The 18,829-nt window shown below is 35.4% G+C and overlaps 1 protein-coding gene across 4 annotated transcripts in view; it reads left to right on the forward strand.

The window, feature by feature from the left end:
- LOC115626307 (anoctamin-8) overlaps nucleotides 1–17,622 on the forward strand; it is a 52,630-nt gene extending 35,008 nt beyond the window's left edge. Inside the window, exons 6-17 of one of the 4 annotated variants that reach the window (XM_030521637.1) lie at nucleotides 7,466–7,601; nucleotides 7,660–7,790; nucleotides 7,852–8,148; nucleotides 8,214–8,543; nucleotides 9,905–10,279; nucleotides 11,440–11,531; nucleotides 11,776–11,910; nucleotides 12,327–12,597; nucleotides 13,765–13,863; nucleotides 14,430–14,868; nucleotides 14,929–15,074; nucleotides 16,400–17,622. In XM_030521637.1, the coding sequence (XP_030377497.1) occupies nucleotides 7,466–7,601; nucleotides 7,660–7,790; nucleotides 7,852–8,148; nucleotides 8,214–8,543; nucleotides 9,905–10,279; nucleotides 11,440–11,531; nucleotides 11,776–11,910; nucleotides 12,327–12,597; nucleotides 13,765–13,863; nucleotides 14,430–14,868; nucleotides 14,929–15,074; nucleotides 16,400–16,660 (2,712 nt within the window). In that variant the 3' untranslated portion in view covers nucleotides 16,661–17,622. The remainder of the gene's footprint in view (nucleotides 1–7,465; nucleotides 7,602–7,659; nucleotides 7,791–7,851; nucleotides 8,149–8,213; nucleotides 8,544–9,904; nucleotides 10,280–11,439; nucleotides 11,532–11,775; nucleotides 11,911–12,326; nucleotides 12,598–13,764; nucleotides 13,864–14,429; nucleotides 14,869–14,928; nucleotides 15,075–16,399) is intronic. The other 3 variants (XM_030521639.1, XM_030521640.1, XM_030521641.1) reach the window with 3 other exon arrangements.
- The last annotated feature ends 1,207 nt before the right edge of the window (nucleotides 17,623–18,829 follow it).

Below are 18,829 nucleotides of genomic sequence, written 5' to 3' on the forward strand. Positions count from 1 at the left end.
GCATTTATATGTAAATTTTCATTCGCCGTGCCCACAAACCAAGAAATTTTCAATTAAAACTTTGCTCACCAATACAAGCCCGACGCACGCATGTATGTATGTATGTATGGCCCGGCGGCCATTTTGCACACGCATTTTAAAAGCAAATACATACGTATGCACATAGTTGTTACATACTAGATACGCCCGCACAGCTGGCATTAATTAAAATGCTCAGCTTGCGAAAAAAAGGAAACCCAACTTGGGGCCATCATTTAAATTTTCCCTGCAACAGCAGAGACAGCAAATAAAAAGAAAAATAGAAAAAGAAAAGAAGCAGAGGACACAGGACAAGAAAATGTGAAGACCAAAGAGTAGCAAAAAAGGAAGCTGACAAAATGCCGAGACGCATAGTTGACGTTTGCAAATTTCACGCATAATTGAATGGCAAGAGCAACAGCAACAACAACAACAACAACAACCACTAGGATGTCAAGCAGGAGGAGAGACAGAGATAATGCCAGTAAGTGGCATCGCAATAATTTAGGCGCCAAGGCAGCGGCGAACAAGCTATATAGATGGACAGCCTCTGATAGTTTTCCATGCGATGATGGCCGAAGGATATTGAAACAATTAATGACGGCCTGAGCGATTGCTAGCATGAAAGGATGATGGCGAGCATGTCACAGCATAATGAAATATTCGCAGTTTTTCACAATGCTGCTGACCTTCACCAATAAAGACATTATTCTCACCCTACATAGCTAGCATATACTCGTATTTACTCGTACACAGCTCTTTATAGCTCTAACAGACCAAGGATGTGCGGAAGGAACAGCCAGCAAATGGAATATGAGCGCATATATATATATGTGTGTGTGTCAATGGCGGATATTAGTGTTTGCTGTCATAGCACAGCAGTCGCAGCAGATGTAAAGAAAAACTGAGTAAACCAAGAGATAAAAAGCCGCAGGCAAGCGCATAAAATGAACTCAACATAAATAATGGTAGGCTAATATATGACTAGCTGTTCAGCCAGCTTGCTGCCATTGCTGCGTGTGAAGAAACAGCAGAGCTCGCCACTGAATTAGAAATGTGCAATTTATTTCATGTAGATACGCAAATGGCAAAGGTTTAAAATCGCGCCAACACCAATAATAATAATAACAACTAATATAATGACATTTTCTCAAAGCTGATGATAAAATATAACTTAATGTTTATAGTTGAGCCAGCCAGGAATCACCAAACAAACTTTTCTGTTTTCTATAAATTTGTTTTGATAGTATTTAGGGTTTAAAAGCACTTTACAGAACACTTTCGTTCTAGAGAAAACATTAAAACACCCTTTCCAACAATTTCACATTAATTCTTCTACAATTCAAAACAAAAATTTGTACAAAACAAATATCATTCTTCTTGTTCGATAGTATGTTTAATAATTACAAGTTATATAAAAAGCAATTAATTTTTTTTCTGTTACACTTGTATGAATTTTCTGCCAGTTTACAAAAAATGATTAATTATGGAAAAGCTGTTGTTACATAGAAAATAACTGATAGATGTGTGGGGGATCGAAAAAACTGCATTAATGAGTATGAGTTGAATATAATTTTCGAATTGGCTCACAGAAATGCAGGCTATATAAAAAGTACTATATAAAGCAAGAGCTGTTGACTTGCGCTTTTTAGGAAGAAGGCACATCCTTTTTTGCCAATTATTTTACACATTAAATAGTTTGTAGAATTAATCTCAAATTAAAAATTTTGATACACATAAAAATATATATATGGCCAGAGCAACGAAGGCCTTAATAGAGCTTAATTTGCTGAAATATTACTGAGATGTTTTGTAATCGGAAATTGAGTTGTTTTTGAAAATTCAACAGCAACGTTTTAACATTTTTTATCTTGCGAATTAATCAGCAGCTTATGTTAAACTAGTTGGCAGCATCCCTTTTTATTATATCTCGGTACAGACGTAAATAATAGATCTGGAGAACATTTATGCTAGCTGTTTGACAAGCACCTTTTGAATAGCGATTTTATCTAGCTAAGGATTTATTTAATCTCAATACCTAAAGGTCTTAGGTTCGATTCGCATAAAGCAATAAACAATGGAAAATTCAAAACAATTAACTGATTTAATTCGATTAAAAAAATTTGAATTTTCAAGGTTCAAGCATCTTTTGAATAGCGATTTTATCTAGCTAAGAATTTATTTAAGCCCAATACCTAAGACAGATACGAATAAAGCAACAATGTAAAATTCCAAAAAATTAATTAATTAAATTCGATTTTAAAAAACAGAGCATTTTCAAGGTTTCTGCAATAATTAAATAATGGTAGAATTGGGACAAATTGTTTTAAAATAACAATTATGTGCAAATAATTTCAAAAATTAGTATAAAGTTGTAATAGATAAGGCAATTTTTTTAAATTACGGAAGTAAGTTTTAGAAATCCACCATCAAAAATAGAGCCTGTGGGGATCTGCTAATATATCAGTCTAAATTTAGACCGAACTTGAACTAACCACAATTGTAAGCTATACCTCAAAAGCCACAAAATATAGGAAAATTATCCTGCGGAAATGCTTACCTACAAAGTAATCGCAGTGCCGCACATTAACTCACACTTTTTACGGATTCCAGCTCATCAGTCTGAACTTTATAGTGCTCTGACAATTGGCGTGTCATGCTTGTTGTTTCTGCCACACTCTCGACATTGTTGTTGCCACTGAAGTGTGTGTGTGTGTTGGTGTGTGTGTGCGCCCTAGTAGCTACCTATAATGTAAATGGTGGACATATGATTTGGGTTTTTTACTGCTCACCCGAGCACTTAAACGTCCCAGTAATGAAGCGTACGGGGAATTAAATGTGCGTACGTTTGTCAAACACGAGCATGGACCATGGACCATGCCCAGTGCCAAGCACCGAGTACCGAGTACCGGGTGCCAAGTGGGAGCCAAAGGTGTGTGTGCCAAGTGGCAGTTAAATGGTTTTGTCGACTGCTCTAAGTGCTGGGCGCCTTTTTGATGTTTAAAGTGTTGCACGCTCAGTCGCTTGAAGGTTAAAGGGACAGTCCCGTTGTACGTGAGCAGAAAGAGTAAAAGGTATACGAATAGGGCTATTTGTCGTACTTTTTGCTTACTCATATGGTTGCAGAATACAAAGTGTTGGTTTGGCAAAACGAGACGAAATTGAAGCTGCTGTTTGTCTCGTTCTAATAGCTATTATATATCCTTGCTGAGCCATAAAGCATGAGCGTTGCAACTAAACTTGTTTGGCAAAACAAGAGACTTGTTTCTTTGTTTGTCCGAAAAATGTACGTATATGGTAGATTTAAATAAATAATAAAAAATATGTATAAACATAAAAAATAGATACACTAACAAATACAATAGACAATAAATAAAATATAGTAAAAAAAGACAAATAAAAACAACGCGGAGCAAGTTGAAAATCCTAACTCTCCGGAACGAGAGTATTCACAGATACCCCAAATTCGCTAGAGAAAAAGGATTACAGAACATCAAAAAATGCTCGCTTTGCATTCAAATCCTTTTGAAAGATCTCTAATATGACCAACCAGCCTGGCGACAAACTGAAGGAGAACTTCAGGCCACTAATATAATTCAATAATTAATTTTAAAATAAATAAGAGTAAGATATAATAAATTATTATTAGAAAGAAAATAGCTGGAGCTTTAATAAATAAATGAAAAAACCTATTTAATTTTTCGAAAGAGAAACTCATGTATTCTTAGAAAATGTTTATTTAACTTCTACTCTAGTTCGGGAAATATTTAATAAATAATTTTTAATAATTTGAATTTGACCAAACTAATTCCAAAAGATTTATTTTAAAAGTTGTCTAGAGCAGTACGATTAAGAAGATTCCTTAGTTGCTCGGACAATTGAAAACATTTCTTTTATATATAAATTATATTCATTAAATTAAAATGTATATTAGATATATGTTATACTTGTATTCATTAAAATGTAAATGCATTACAAATTCCTATTCACTTGCATTCGTTTCATAATTCTGTAGCTTCAAAAGGCATTTGACAATGAAACTAATTAACCTGCTCAAAACATATTGCACCTATTCATCGTGTGTATGTGTGTGTGTGTGTTTGTGGCCAGAACAAGCGAAAAGCTGTGTAATTTATGAAATTATGCTGCCAGCTGAACCAACTACTTATAATTACCCATCACGTGCCCCATCTTCATGCTCGCAGCTTGCCCAACGAGCTGCTAATTAAGTTGAAAATTGCACAACATTTTTGCGCAATTGTTGAGAGCAAAGCATCCACACAAAGGCTGAGCCAAGGGAGCAGGTAAAAAAGTACAAAACTTTTGTTAAAAGCGCAACAATGCGGCGGCGACTCGGGCATGCGGGCATGCAGTGTTTTTTGTACCCTTACACATCCTGAATGATAACAGCTTCAACGTTTCAATGGACTTTGTTGCATTGCACACAAAGAAATTAAAGCTTTTCTTTGTAAGGATGTTGGGATAATGAAAAGTATGGTGTTTTGTAATTGCTTCGAATTAAGATACAATACACTCAATTGATTTCAACGTTTAAACCTTTCGAATAATGGAAATATGAAGCATATGGCATTTGGCGAATCTGATTGCAATTTGTAGATGTTCAGTAATGAAGCAATATACATTTAAAAAGAAATCTTGTTGGATAGAGATTACAAAAATAAAATAAATAAATCAATGTTTGTCATCGATAGACCCCGAAACTATAAATAAATGAAAATAATAATATTTGAATAGACATTTAGACTCGTTGCTTACAGATCTCCTCATTAGCTACTGAATTTATATTTTTTAATAAGTGACTAATAGTGTCAACTAAATGAATTAAAAACTCTTTGTAAACTGCGCTAGTTTATTGTACTAATTATAAATACAGCAAAGGGTAGCTTAGTAATCCTCCGTTCCTAGTAATCCTCCTGCTAAGCGAAATCGTATGAAACGAGACATGGACTCAGGTTTTCAGATTTCCAGAAAGGCAAGGAAAGAATAATATTAGCCTTTGTAGTATTCCACATTTCTTATCTTCTGATTGCTCCTCTTTCTTGGGTAAAATTAATCAGTAATTTGGGATTGCTGTGGCATTTAAAGCTTCATATATTTTATTAACCATCTTTAAGTTCGCTTTCTTCATCTGATTTTGAATTGCTTGCTTTATTCACAGCAATGTGGAATAATAATAATAATTTAAAAGTAATACATATCTTACAAATCTGTCGAAAATAGGTTTGTCATATTTAAGTTTGTAAAACAACGAAACCAACATTTTTCTTTAAATTATTTAACTTTTATTCCGTGAATATAGAAAGAGAGTGAGATTATTTTCAACAGAAAAATCACATGCCTATATTAACTTGACAGCGACCACAGACTGTCCAATTCTTTTTACTTTTTGAGAAAAGTACCTAAATAAAAAAAAGAGCTCACTTGCCATTAATTAACTTTTTGTAAAGGAATTTTCAGACACATTTCTTCTCACCATCTGAAGATATTTTGTAATGTTCTGGGCTCATTGCTTTTAGCGCTAGATTGAGAAGCACGACCATCTGCTGCCCATTGCTCTGTGTTTCAAGAGAAGCCTTATCTAAATCGAATTACAAATAAGCTGTGAAAACATTTATACAACAACAAAAAAACCACCAAAGGGTATGCATAGTTTAGCATGACGGTTAGGCTTATTTTCCTGGGAGCCAGCATAATTAACATACCACTATTTGACGAGTTGTACTTTGCGGTTGACAGTTGCATGTTATAATTCGCTAGAAATATGCACGTCCCGTATGGGTAATTGCGAAAAAGAGCCGCACGCGCATGTAGACAGACTTCTGGTACAATCTAAATAACAAAGGACCAAGGGGGGCACATCACGCATACGCAATGTTAGCCCAATTGTGTAAGAGCGCTCGCGGCCCTTTTAGCGCATTGCTGAGCTTTCCCAGTGGCCACAATTGCGGATTTTATTTGCTGCGTGTGTGTGTGTGTGTGTGTGTGTGTGTTGGTATACCAACGGAAATATCGTAATGGAATCAAATTGGCCAGCCATAACGACAACAGAAGCAGAAACAACAGCTCAATGGAATTGGAATGAAGTGCGAACGCAAACTGAATAATTACGCACAAATTACGCGATGAGTTTCGGTTGATGATAATGGTTAATAGCGTGTGCAGACCAGTTTAATGCTTAATGCTGGCCAACAAGTTAAATACCGCGCTGTTCCTATTAATCTCTCCAGTAAGAGCTTTTCAATTAGCGTTTAATTTAACATTTCATAAAAGCGGTAATTTGATTCATTAACTTCTATTAAACAAACATATGCTGGATATATTTTTTTTTAATGTAAATACACATCCACTTTTAATAAAAGGTAATTTTGCTTTAAAAAGTTTACTACCAAAAAGATAATTAAAGGAATGTATATGTATACTTTGGCTATTCTGTATATTTAATCTGTGAGATCTCTTTGCAAATTGCTAATAGCTTCTAGAAAAATTAGTGGCACAAAGCATTAATTAATTATTAATTACAATTTGGAATGCTAATAATAAATAATTATAAAAATGGCGTCTTGATAAAGGCGAAAGAAAAACTGTCTTCCACAACCAAACGTTGGATTTTGAAGCAATTTAACAAGAATCGCCAAACAGTCGCAGTGAAAATAGCAATAAAAGTTGGTTTAGATTTCAATGTTGATGTCTGGACAAACAACAAGAAATTTAATAAATGAAGAACCTTTCCCACGTAAGAAACTGTACATCAGTGAGAAAACAAACTTATACTTCTGAAGTTCTGATTACTATCCAGCAAGCGGGTTCCTGGGTGTTTCAACGATGATTAAAAGACTATTGGCTTGAAAATAAGAAAAGTATGTCCAATAAATGGAAAATAAATATTAAATTTTGTTCATAAATATTTGATCACTGTATTAAAGAATATTTGTTGTATTCTCATTATGAATATAAAATTAGAATAAATGTTTTATTCATATTATTTAAAACGATTAAATACCATGTGAGTTATTTCCCACTGCACATAGATTTGGAAAATATCTGTAAATATCTGAATATTCGTTTTACGCAAATTTAAACAATTTCGGAAAAGGAACAAAGGTAGTAGTAACTGAATGATTTATTTATTTAAAGTGATATTTAAATTGCTGCTTGAATCAAGAAGCGATTTCCTAAAACTATATGTAAAAGAATCAATGTTCAAGGGATTTTACAGATAACACAATAATATGTACAAGTATCAATAGTATATATCAATAATAAATAAAAGGGATTTGTGTTTTAATCTTAATCTTTAAACAAACAAATACTAACCCAAAACAAATCATCCACAAGCACATTTCAACTTAAATATGTATATTATTGTCATTTAGGGTATTCTAAAACGGTTTTTAACGCTTTTCCTTTTTGTCTTTTGCCACCCTAGGATTGGTGGGACTCTAAACTGCCCGAGGAAAGTGTTCTTTGCGCTCTCAGTGTCATACCAAAAGTGTTACTCGCCGGCGCCATAACGCTTATGGATGAGGCCTATTTCAAGCTAGCAGTTTGGTTGAATGATCGCGGTAAGCAACTCTTCATTTATATATTACTTGTATATAGGGGTATATTTATATTCTACAGAAAACTACCGTCTGCAATCGAAATATGAGAATCATTTGATAGCGAAGGTGGCGCTCTTTCAATTCGTCAACTCGTTTCTGTCGCTCTTCTATATAGCCTTCTATTTACGTGACGAGGACAAGTTAAAGGAGGTTACTAAGTTCAGAGACTTATAATGATAATACAATTAATATTTTGTATTATTACTTATAGCAACTGGCCGGTCTGCTCATTTCGCGGCAAATTATAGGCAATCTGCGCGAATCCGCCATACCATATTTTATGGAGCAATGGAAGCTGGCGAAGCTGAGCTTCAACATGTGGGGCGCCTTGAGTCCCACACAGCACGCGAATCGCAGTCTGGCCGGGGATCTGGCGAATGCAGCCCAACTAGGTGCGGATTCAGACACGCCCTCCCCCGCTCAGTCACCGCCGCCGCCGCCGCAACAACAACAAGAATCCAGCAAACGCAATATCGGACAGGCGGAAATAGAAAGCTCTCTGTACAAGGTACACCTTCCTCTCGACTTACCGAGTAGTCTGACGACGGTTAATGCCATGTTTTTGGTTTACAGTACGACGGCACCTTTTCGGACCATTTGGAAATGCTCGTTCAAATGGGCTATGTGGTGCTCTTCTCGGCCGCCTTTCCCCTCGCCGGCGTCTGTGCGCTCATCAACAATCTGATGGAAATACGCTCGGATGCCTTCAAGCTGGCGCATGTGCATCAGCGGCCATTTGGACAGCGGGTGGCCAACATTGGAACCTGGCAGAACGCACTCAGCATTTTGTCACTGGCCGCTGTCATTGTCAACTGCGCCCTCATCGGGTTGTCGGGTCAGGTATCGCGTCTGTGGCCCGGACTCAGTACGGCGCAGACCATAATATTGATTGTTACATTGGAGGTAAGTGGAAGGACAGGCGACTGTGTGAGTTGTGGAAATATTTACTTAAAGGGCGCACTGCAAGGACTTGCAAGAAGAGTAAGAGCTTCTGTTTCAATGATTTCATTTGGCTAGAGGCCATTTAAAAGGAGCCATTTAAAAGGAGAACTGAGAGAAGAGTTATAGCCACAAAACAAAGTTTGATTTGATTTGATGCAGAATAATAAATCAATTAATGAATAAATCATTCAGTCAAAAGGCAATTAAAACTAGCAATTAAAAGATTTCTTTTCCAAGACGTTTGTTATGAAGCGTACGCATAATAAGTAATTTAAAACAAGTCGAACCATTACATTATAAAGTTAGCAAGGGAAAAATCGGTAGATTTTGCAGTAACCTGTTTATTTTTAAAGTTTTTCTCAATAACTCAATAAAGTTTCTACCATTTTTTGTCACCACCATGGCTAAGATTGGAGCTATATTGGAGCTCAGATTGCTAGAGCGAAATAGGTAGCTGCCGCATATTGGAGTCTTGCCATTGAATATAGAAGCGGCTAACCCTATAAGTGAACCTCCATTAAAATTTCTTGCTTTACGCGACTCCTTCGGCTGCCTAATGTTTCGATAATAGAAGTGGTTACCATATAGGCCAGCCAGTTTAAACTGCTCCGTCGCTAATTACAATATTTTGTAGGCATGTGTCTTGCTAGTAACTCAGATTATGACAGGCGTTTTCCATATTTAACAAATTCTGATGAGATTGAGTTAATGAAAATTTTGTACGAGACTTTGTTTTCCTTTAATGCTAAATTTTCTGAAACATTCTACCAAGGAGGAACGCGCATAAAATTTTGCATTTTATCATGTTATCCACCGTTATGAACGAAAAGAAAAACAATTTGCACTTTTGAACAAAAATATGTTTGAAAATTATTGCCAAATGTATTTATTTATCTATTTATTTAATTGAAGGTATCGCCACAAAAGTATTCTTTTAAAATTGTGCTTTATAGTATTTAAAATCAATATAACCATTTAAAGCATTTTGCAGATAAGCAGAAGTAGTTATTTCTTGTGCTCGTACATTAAAGTGCTTATCTCAGTGAAAAACTATTAAATAATATCGAAATTCTACTACTTGTTGCCTTTCTCTCAGCCCGAGTGTATTTTAAAACTAATTACTATGAAAAATGTGCATTGAATCAGATAGAACTATTTCGTAAAGAGTTTCTTTTTCTTTTTTAGAAATGTATATTTGACACAAATCTCTCTCACTCGACTCTGTTGTGCGGTTCTTAAATATTGCGCGACTCTGTGCACAGGACAGCAGAAATTTGAACATTTACATATAAATAAGTTTTGAATTGTTATTTTTGTTGCAGCACATCATGCTGGGATTGCGCCAAGCACTAACTTGGCTCTTGCCAGAGCTGCCTTCTTGGCTGGCAGCGGAAATTGCGCGTGCCGAGCATTGTCGTCGGGAAATGCAATGCAAGGGCACCTCGCCGCGTCCCACTCCACCGACCCCCCCATCGACGACATCCACACAGCCCGGAGATGAATGTGTTGGCTTGGGTGCCGCCCATATGGATAGTGGAGCGAACACCACACAGGATCAGTCGATGGAGAGCCAAGTGGCTGAGGATTTGTTATATGGCCAGGAGTTGGCCAACTATGGACTGCAGCATCGCAACATTGAGGCGGATGTGAATATATATGAGAATCGAGATTCCTCACCAGACTCGCCGCCATCGCAGGTGAGGAAATGTTTGAGATTGTTTGGCGATTTTGGCGATATTAATTAGTTTGATGGAACGCATAACCCCTCTTTTCTAGTTGTGTGTTTTAGTGTGAGACTACTTATTGGAATAATTAAGCTGAAATTTGTGTATTTGTGTTGTAAGCCTGTCAAATAAGAGCTTCATTGTATTTTTATATAGTTAGTGGACATTTGGAAAGTAGAATTCGCAGAAATGGAAATTGTACAGAAACAAGAGTGCTATACAGCTTTACGGTTGATGACGTTATTGTAATGCTATTATAACAAAATGTGTGTATTAATAATTGAAAAAGTATTTTAATTATTTAGTTCATGTCTGTTTAATGGAAGCAAAAAAAAATAAACAGACTCCTTAAAGAAGTCAAAATATATGGCGCAGGGGGAGAAAAGGAGAAAAGGTTTTAGAAATTGTTCTTATCTTTCTGATGAGAAAAAGGTTCCTATTTAAAAAAGCAGAAATTAAAATTTTGAACATTGATTTTTTTTTACATTATTCTGCAGCTTATAGGTACCTAATTCGAATAGCCAAAATATTAATAACATTTCAGCAGTATAAGATGTTTCATATTAAATATTTATCAAGTATACGTAAGATGAATTGCTTATTGCTAAATATAAATTGATCAGGAATATAATGAATAGAGCAGTTTGAAGAAGTGTTTCATAATATAAGTACAAATATAACTTAATAAAGTAAACAACGGATATTTAAATTAATGAAGGATCGCTGCTTCGGTAGTTGACAGAAAAGACTGACGGCTGCCATCTTGTTGCTATAGGAACCTTACATATACAGTAAAAACTCTCTTAAAGGACACGTCTTTTAAGCGGACACCCCTCTTAAGCGGACACTTATGTAGAACATTCTTTCAGTGTACTAAGTATTTAAGTATGCCCTTAAGCGGACAAAAGTTTACCGATATATCTTACATATATATCTTGTATATACATATGTGTTATATATTTTCGCTAATTCGCAGAAGAGTTACAATATCTAGTTTCGAATAATATTGAGAGTGTGAGAGTGTTTGAAAAGCAGACGAGTTCTAGCTTTGAACATTCCCTTTTAGAGTCCACAGTTTTTGAAAGAATAACCTTCAAATCCATTTACTAATCGTCTTGATTTTCCCCTTGCAGACCAGCACAATACTCATACGACCGTTGCACGAATCGACTCCACCACACAGTGGCGCCTCGCTGACCAGTTTGCATCAGGATGGCCATAATGGGTGTGTATGAATAAATTATCGTGGTATACGAGAATAGGGATTGAGGGTTTTAAGTACTCTACACACGCTATCGCAGCATAAAGCAGCACACTTTTTTTCACTCCCAAGTCCAAGCACACACTCACACCTTAACTAATTCTAGCTGTTTTTTTGGGGTAATCATGTAACATTTACTTAACTCCTGCTTTCTTTTAAAATAATAATATGTTTTTAATTAAATAATGCAATTTGTCATCCGCCTTAGCGCTTGTAAGAGTTGTAAGCGCAAGTCGCAAGTCTCCATACCGGAAATACCGCCATTTCTTGGATATTCGGTGCGCAATCTAAGCGCGCTGCCAACACACAGTAGTCAAAGAATAAAGCAACAGATCCTAAGCGGGTAAATGATTTGTGCTTATCTGTAGCTGGTATTATACTATAAGACTGTCTGTCTCTAATCTTTCGACAACAAAATACAACAAAATGTATACAAAATATTATATGTAGTTTGCTGTTCGTTATCCTTTCTCTGTGTGTTGTATCGCTTCGACGCTTCTGCAACAAAATTTCACAAAAATCTATCAAAGAATTGGCAAAACTGTATCTATTCAGCTATTCTTAGTGCGCAAATTGTTTTTAAATGTGGTAGCAGAGCAGAATATTCGAAAAACCTTAAACTAATAAATCGCTTGTCTTTTTTTCTATCTCTCCACAATTTTTCTATTCGCTTACTTTTTGTAATCTTTATACCCTTTGATCCCATCCCGCTGCACTTTCACCCAAAATCTTTCCCCTCATTTCTTTGGCTATTTCCAGCGCTTCTGCCAGCACGCTAGCTCTGAACTCTGCCGCCAGCTATGCCGCTCGATCGATGCATATCCAAGAAATACCGCCATTTCGTAAGAAATCCACTGACTCTGCCGATCACACAGGTAGCAGCAACAGCAGCAGTCCCCAACGCGCCTCCGCGCGTCTACAGCAACAGCAGCAGCAGCAACAACAACAGCAAGTCGGAAAAGTTCCAGAGATACCACCTTATAAGACACGAAAGATATCTGCGGAGAGTGCAACGCATTTGCATATAACCGTAAGCTTAAACGGAAACTTGATTCATCTCACAAACCAGCCCATGTACACAACTTCCTTTCTGTGGTAGATCACGTAATAGCTCTCTAGGTATTAGTTAAAAACTAATTTGTAGACCCTTGGAAACAATCACTCACGAAATACTAGCGGCTTTGTGAGAAGCAGCACTCCATTGTGGAGTTCTCTATAAATAGAAAATCTAGTCTGTGTAGTTCCTTCACAGTGTCTCACTTATTCCGCTGCCTTTCATAGTTAAGCCTCCACTTTAATAAACTAAATCGATCGATTGAAAGCATATAAATGATAGTGGCATTCCTACAAGTGATTCAAAAAAATCAATCGAATTAAATCAACTCGAAGACCTTTTCAAGTTGTATTATAAAGTCGTTTGGTTTCTTTCTGTAAGAAGTTTAATCACATTTTGTAGTATTTGATATAAATAACTGGATTAAATTTATTCGCCTTTAAAGTTTATTTCTTTGCTTATTGTCTGTTTACCCGGACATTCCATTATTATTATTATATGCTCGTAAATCAAATTTAAATCCGCACTTGGATACCACTACTATGGGATAAATAATAAACTATTACAGTCATTTTTAAAAACATCCTATTACTTAATTTAGCGTATTAATAGCCCCTCCAGTACTCTTTACAATGCTCACTAGAACTTATCAGTAGAGCTGTAACGATGCATAGATTTTGATACTTTATTGAATTACTTTTACATTCAAACTCTTTTTACTTTGAAGACTAGTAGTTGGTTTTCAATTTATTATCTGGTCTCCCACTTAAAACAATAGACAAGTATCAATACGCGTGTATCCAAATAGTTCTATTACCAGCACCCCATACAACTACAACTTTCTAGTGCATAATTTCTATTTAATTTGTATTGCTACTCATCAGTATTCGTTAGAAGTACTCACAAGTACATACAAAGTACGCTCAAGTACATAAAAAGTAGTCACAAGTACATCAAAAGTACTCATCCTTTAATAAAATGAGTATTCAAGTGAAAAGTTAACACAGAACGACAGAAAATTCTTAGGCGCGCACAGAGTAAGAATTTGTGGTGAAGAAACATGATTTTTTCCATAGCTTCATAATTCATGTACATCAATTCGAAATCATTGTAATCACATCTCCCTATGTCTGATGTTCGAAGGATAAACTGCATATTAAGCTCCATGCTCCCGAGTGGATGTCACGTTTGAAAGTCAACGACAATGCCAATCTACATAGAAGTATAGATTGTATTGCCAAGGTAGTGAGAATTACACAAAAATATCCAAAAACCTATAAATATGCATATTTTTAAAACATACTGTGTTGCTCTGCCATGGCTGCTCTGGCTGAAGTTTTGGCTGAGCGGGTGTCTTGTTATCATATAAACAGATATAAAGTATATATACTATATATATATTAATTGACTGCTTAAAAGCATTTACATATACATACATATCCAATATTCATAAACTATAATAACTATTGTTTGGTTTTTAAACAAAAATAATCACACATATTGCTGTTTGGTAATCCTTGTATTCTATATAGCCTTGCGATATATCTAATTGGTATGAGATGGGATTAAGCTAAGCGAGCTGATGGTTTTTAAGCTTTAAAGCTTTTGTCACCAATTTCCAAAAAATAAAAACCCACGCTGGCTTTTAAAAAATAACACAGATTGCATGACATTTATAGATCCTTGCCGTTTCTATGCCTAGCCCGTGCTTTGAATGTGTGTTGTTTGAACTGTTTACTCGCAGCAATTATATCAGAAGACACACTTAAATTAATTGTATTGTATTTGTTTACACGCGCTCTCTGAAGGAACTAACAAGCAATGCAGAAGCAGCGGATATTTTAAAGCCGGCACCGTCCTGGAGTAATGTGGCATTGAAGACGGGTCTGCCCAGCAGCAGCAACATTGCCACACCATCACAACCCACACATCCGCAACAGCAACAAATTGTGGCCTCATCATCGTCCTCGTCGGGCGGTGGCGGCAGTGTGTTTAGTCCCAGTGGCGCAGGACCTGCCCCGAGCAGCATTAGCAATTCACAGTCTCGGCCGAGTGTGGGCGCACTCTCGAATTCATCATCGAGCTCATCCCAAAAGCATCAGCAACAGCAACAACAACAACAACAGCAGCAACAACAGCAGTCGCAGAAACAGTCGAAGGAGGAGAAGCAGCAGGAGCAGGAACAGTCGCAGGCTCAAGCAGCCACTGCATCCACATCAGCGGGTAATACCGATGACGAAGCCAAGGGTGGGTTAACGAAAATATTAACTCTTGTGTGCATTATCCCTATAATGTGCCTCTTTGCAGCTGCCGAACTGGCCGCCAAGAAGTCGCGTCTCAAGCAGAAACTGGTCAAGAGTGCACGATCGGTGGCCATTTTCTCCTTGAAGCTGAAGGAGCGACGCCAACGGGAGGCTGAGAAGGCGGCTACCATAGCTGTGGAGCATGCCAAGGTAAGGACATAACATATAAGAACCTGCTTCTTAAGGCAAGATTGGATGCCTTGAAGCATATATTTCTCTCTTGACAGTTAACAAAAAATTAACAATTCAGAAGTGTTGTTCAATAACTTGAAGAGATTACACAACAATATGACTTTCTTAGTTTCTACATAAATTGCTTTAAATAATAGGGCTTGAAGCATATATTTCTCTCTGCCAGTTAACAAAAAATTAACAATTCAGAAGTGTTGTTAAATAATTTAAAGGGATTACACAACAATATGACTTTCTTAGTTTCTACATAAATTGCTTTAAATAATAGGTAGCCCACAACACCAACATGTCTCATTTAGTTTATATTTATTTGGGGATTATCTACTCAGGGAGAAGTATTCCTATTGATACTTCATGTATAAATTTGTTTTAAATTGATGGAATTATGAAGATGGCTTCTCAAAAGTGGCAAAAGATAATAAATTATAATTTATGCATGTGATCAACAGAAAAACAAATCCAACCCAGTTCCATTTCAAGCAGAAATAGTGCGCCATAATAATGATATTTCACATTTAAAAAAAGAAACTCCTGTTGCTTTAAAATGTGATCTGTGGACACTCTAAAATGTCGAATCTGAAATTTGTGATTTAGAGAAAACTAGAAACTATCACTAAAACAACTGATGGACTATTTATTAATTTACAATTAGATATACGTTAAATAAAACATGAAAATTTATTTAATTTAGGATTAACGCTTCGAAACGATCTCCATAAAATTTAGAAATGTAGAAACAATGCAACCCTATACAAAGAAAGATTTAAAGGGATTTTTTAATATCTGACCATCGATTACCAAACTTAGAAAAAACTGTATCAAATATCTGACTATCGATCAGCAAACTTAGAAAAATGTCTATCAAAATGTGAGGTAAAAATATTCAAGATGTACAGAAATAGCTTTTCCTCTTAGACAGTTTCAACGATCTTGAGCAATATCCAATAATAGCAACAGTTAGATAAAATAGAAAATAAAGATCAAACAGAGATTGTTAAATCGTGGAATTTATTTAACAGAGTGCAGAACGCTTTAAGTCCAATATTAAATATCGGATAGTCGTTTGGTAGCTTCATAAATTAAATAATTAATCGTCAAATTTAATGAACAAATTCAATGATAGTCCACGATGGACAGTTCTAAATAAAAACACTCTGCTGATACAAAAAATAAAATTTGGTAGCTTTAATAAGTATCTAGGAGTTTAAACAAAACACAAATATAAATACTTATGCAACGCATTATTTATTATGAAATTAAATATTGTTGCTTGTTCATTTTAGGCGCTCGCTAAGCTGCCGCCCATGCCCCAGCCTGTTGGCGGCGAGCTGTCATTAATACCCATCGAACAGTTAATACAGATTGACGATATAAAGCCTGCGATTAAGCCTGCAACGGCAGCAACAACAACGACGACGACGAGCTCGTACTCTGCAGCGACGTCGAGCGCGCATCATCATCATCAGCAGCAGCAGCAGCCGCAGCATCATTATCATCAGCAGCAGCAGCAACAACAACATCATACGCATTACACGGATAATTAAAGAATATATATATATATATATATATATATATATTATATACATATATTGCGAGTATATGCAGTTAATGCCGCTTAGCCTAGCGCACACACTGTAAATAATTTTCTATGCACCCCTCCACTTATACGACAGTTCTCTATATACTTAGTACATACTCTATCGATTTGATACCCATGATATACCCAGAACAATGATAACCCAACATATTGATGATATGAGCAATTTGCTGAATGTGTGTCTTGTCCAGAGAGTTGGAAGTAAATACTAGTACTAATCTCACTCTTAATGTTTAAATAACAATAAATACTATGTAACACCTATTTTTCAAATACTCGCGCAACTCGGCAAATCAAACAAATTAGCATAAAAGACAAAGTATAGTACGAGTATGTATGTACGAAACGAATTTTGTTTAGCATTTAGCAGTTGAAGTTATTTGTAGTTAATGTTGCAAAATGTTGTTGTATTTGTTTTTCTTTAGCCGCATTCGTTATTACAAGTATGTGTATTTGCCTTTAAGTTGCCTCAACAATCAACATCACTTGACAACGACAAACTGTGACGCGAGCTTGGCGCTAAACTGTCGTCCATTGTTCCTTCCATATACAAAACGAAGAAATACAAACTCAAATACGAATACAAATAAATATAAAAACGAATAATTATATAAAAAAAGAAGAAAAGAAGTAACATTGCTCTCGCTTTCAATCAATTAAATATTTACAAAAATAAAAGTGCAGCTTTTTATCAATTAAGATTTAAACGAATACTGTTCAAGTCTGCAACTATTTTTTGAGTTATGGCTTTAGCAGATTAGCGCTGTAAAGTGCAAATCAATTATATAGAACTAGATGATGAAAACGAAACACACTGTAACGAATGATATTTGTACATAATGTTTAGCATATAAGCGTAAAGAGAAATTTACAGAAATTTCAAGTAAAAAGTTTAGCAATTACTAAATTGTGCGTGGTCTTGTGTTATGGAAAAAGTAAAAAAAAGAAGAGAATTGAGTAAAACAATTTATTTGAAAACTTGAACTTGTCATTTTCCTTTATAAATGCAGCTAGTTCTTTGAATATCTGTGACATAATAAGTAAATAACTTATGATATAAATAGATAGATATTCTTTTTCTGCTATTGTTCATGTTAGTTAGCAGTTTTATTTTGCTTACATAGCTAATAATGATGGACTGTTTACCTCATTATGCATTTATATATAAATATAGACTGAAAACTAGACCTGAAGGAAAATTTTAAGTCTAGAAACAAGCGCAGTTGAGTAAAAACCACAACTTTTTTGTTGGTTTTTTTCTTCACTTGATTCACTAGGACATTCATTTAAAATACTTTGCCCAAAAGTATGCTACATTTTATTTGAGCTTGCGGCTGTGTTTGGGGAGACAATGAATAGCCAATAAATGCTAACAGTATAACAGTTTTGTATGTCTTCTGTAGCAAACTTTTCGGAGCTCACTTAAAATCGCAAATGTTGGCAGTGCAGTAAATAGTTAAAAAAAAGGGCATTAAAGTTAAGGATTAGGATAAGAGGTCAAGGTCTTTACAAATAATAATTGCGTTCATATTTATTATAATTGTTGGAAAATATTTTCTTTTTTCTTGCAAAGTTTTAATTATTTTTTGGATTTTTTCTCAGCTACATTTTGAAACTAGAAATTTGGAAACATAATCGTTTCTACTGGAAATATAATTGGTTTAAATTAAAACTAGTTAATTATTCTAAGAAATAAAGAACTTGGTAAGTTTGGGTTAAAGTTAAAGAAAAGGCAATTGGAAGAATTCCAGACAGATAACAAGGTTTGTAATAAGCTTGAACGTTTGATCTTGCAATAAAAAATCTGGATCGCTCGTTTGTTGTAAGTTATAGTTGAAAAACTTATATAAGTAGTAAGTTAATGATGCTTTTAAAAACAGGGCGTAATTTAAATTGAAAAAATTGAAGAATTTTGTTAAAATTTGAAGTTATCTTGTTTAGTTGAAGAACCCTCAAACAGAAAAAATGATGCTGAGCTGAATTACAACAAACGCGTTTGTGAAACGTTCGAGCCCATCTTATAAGCAAGTGCACGGATCGCAGCTTTCTTGGCTGAAAAACGGATCAGTGTGTAACGGTTTTTTATGTTCTTAAAGGAAAGAAATGTAAAAGTACT

Source organism: Scaptodrosophila lebanonensis, unplaced genomic scaffold (genome assembly GCF_003285725.1).
Source record: "Scaptodrosophila lebanonensis strain 11010-0011.00,11010-0021.00 unplaced genomic scaffold, SlebRS2 tig00000085-arrow-pilon, whole genome shotgun sequence".
In the NCBI taxonomy this organism is placed as follows: Eukaryota; Metazoa; Arthropoda; class Insecta; order Diptera; family Drosophilidae; genus Scaptodrosophila; species Scaptodrosophila lebanonensis.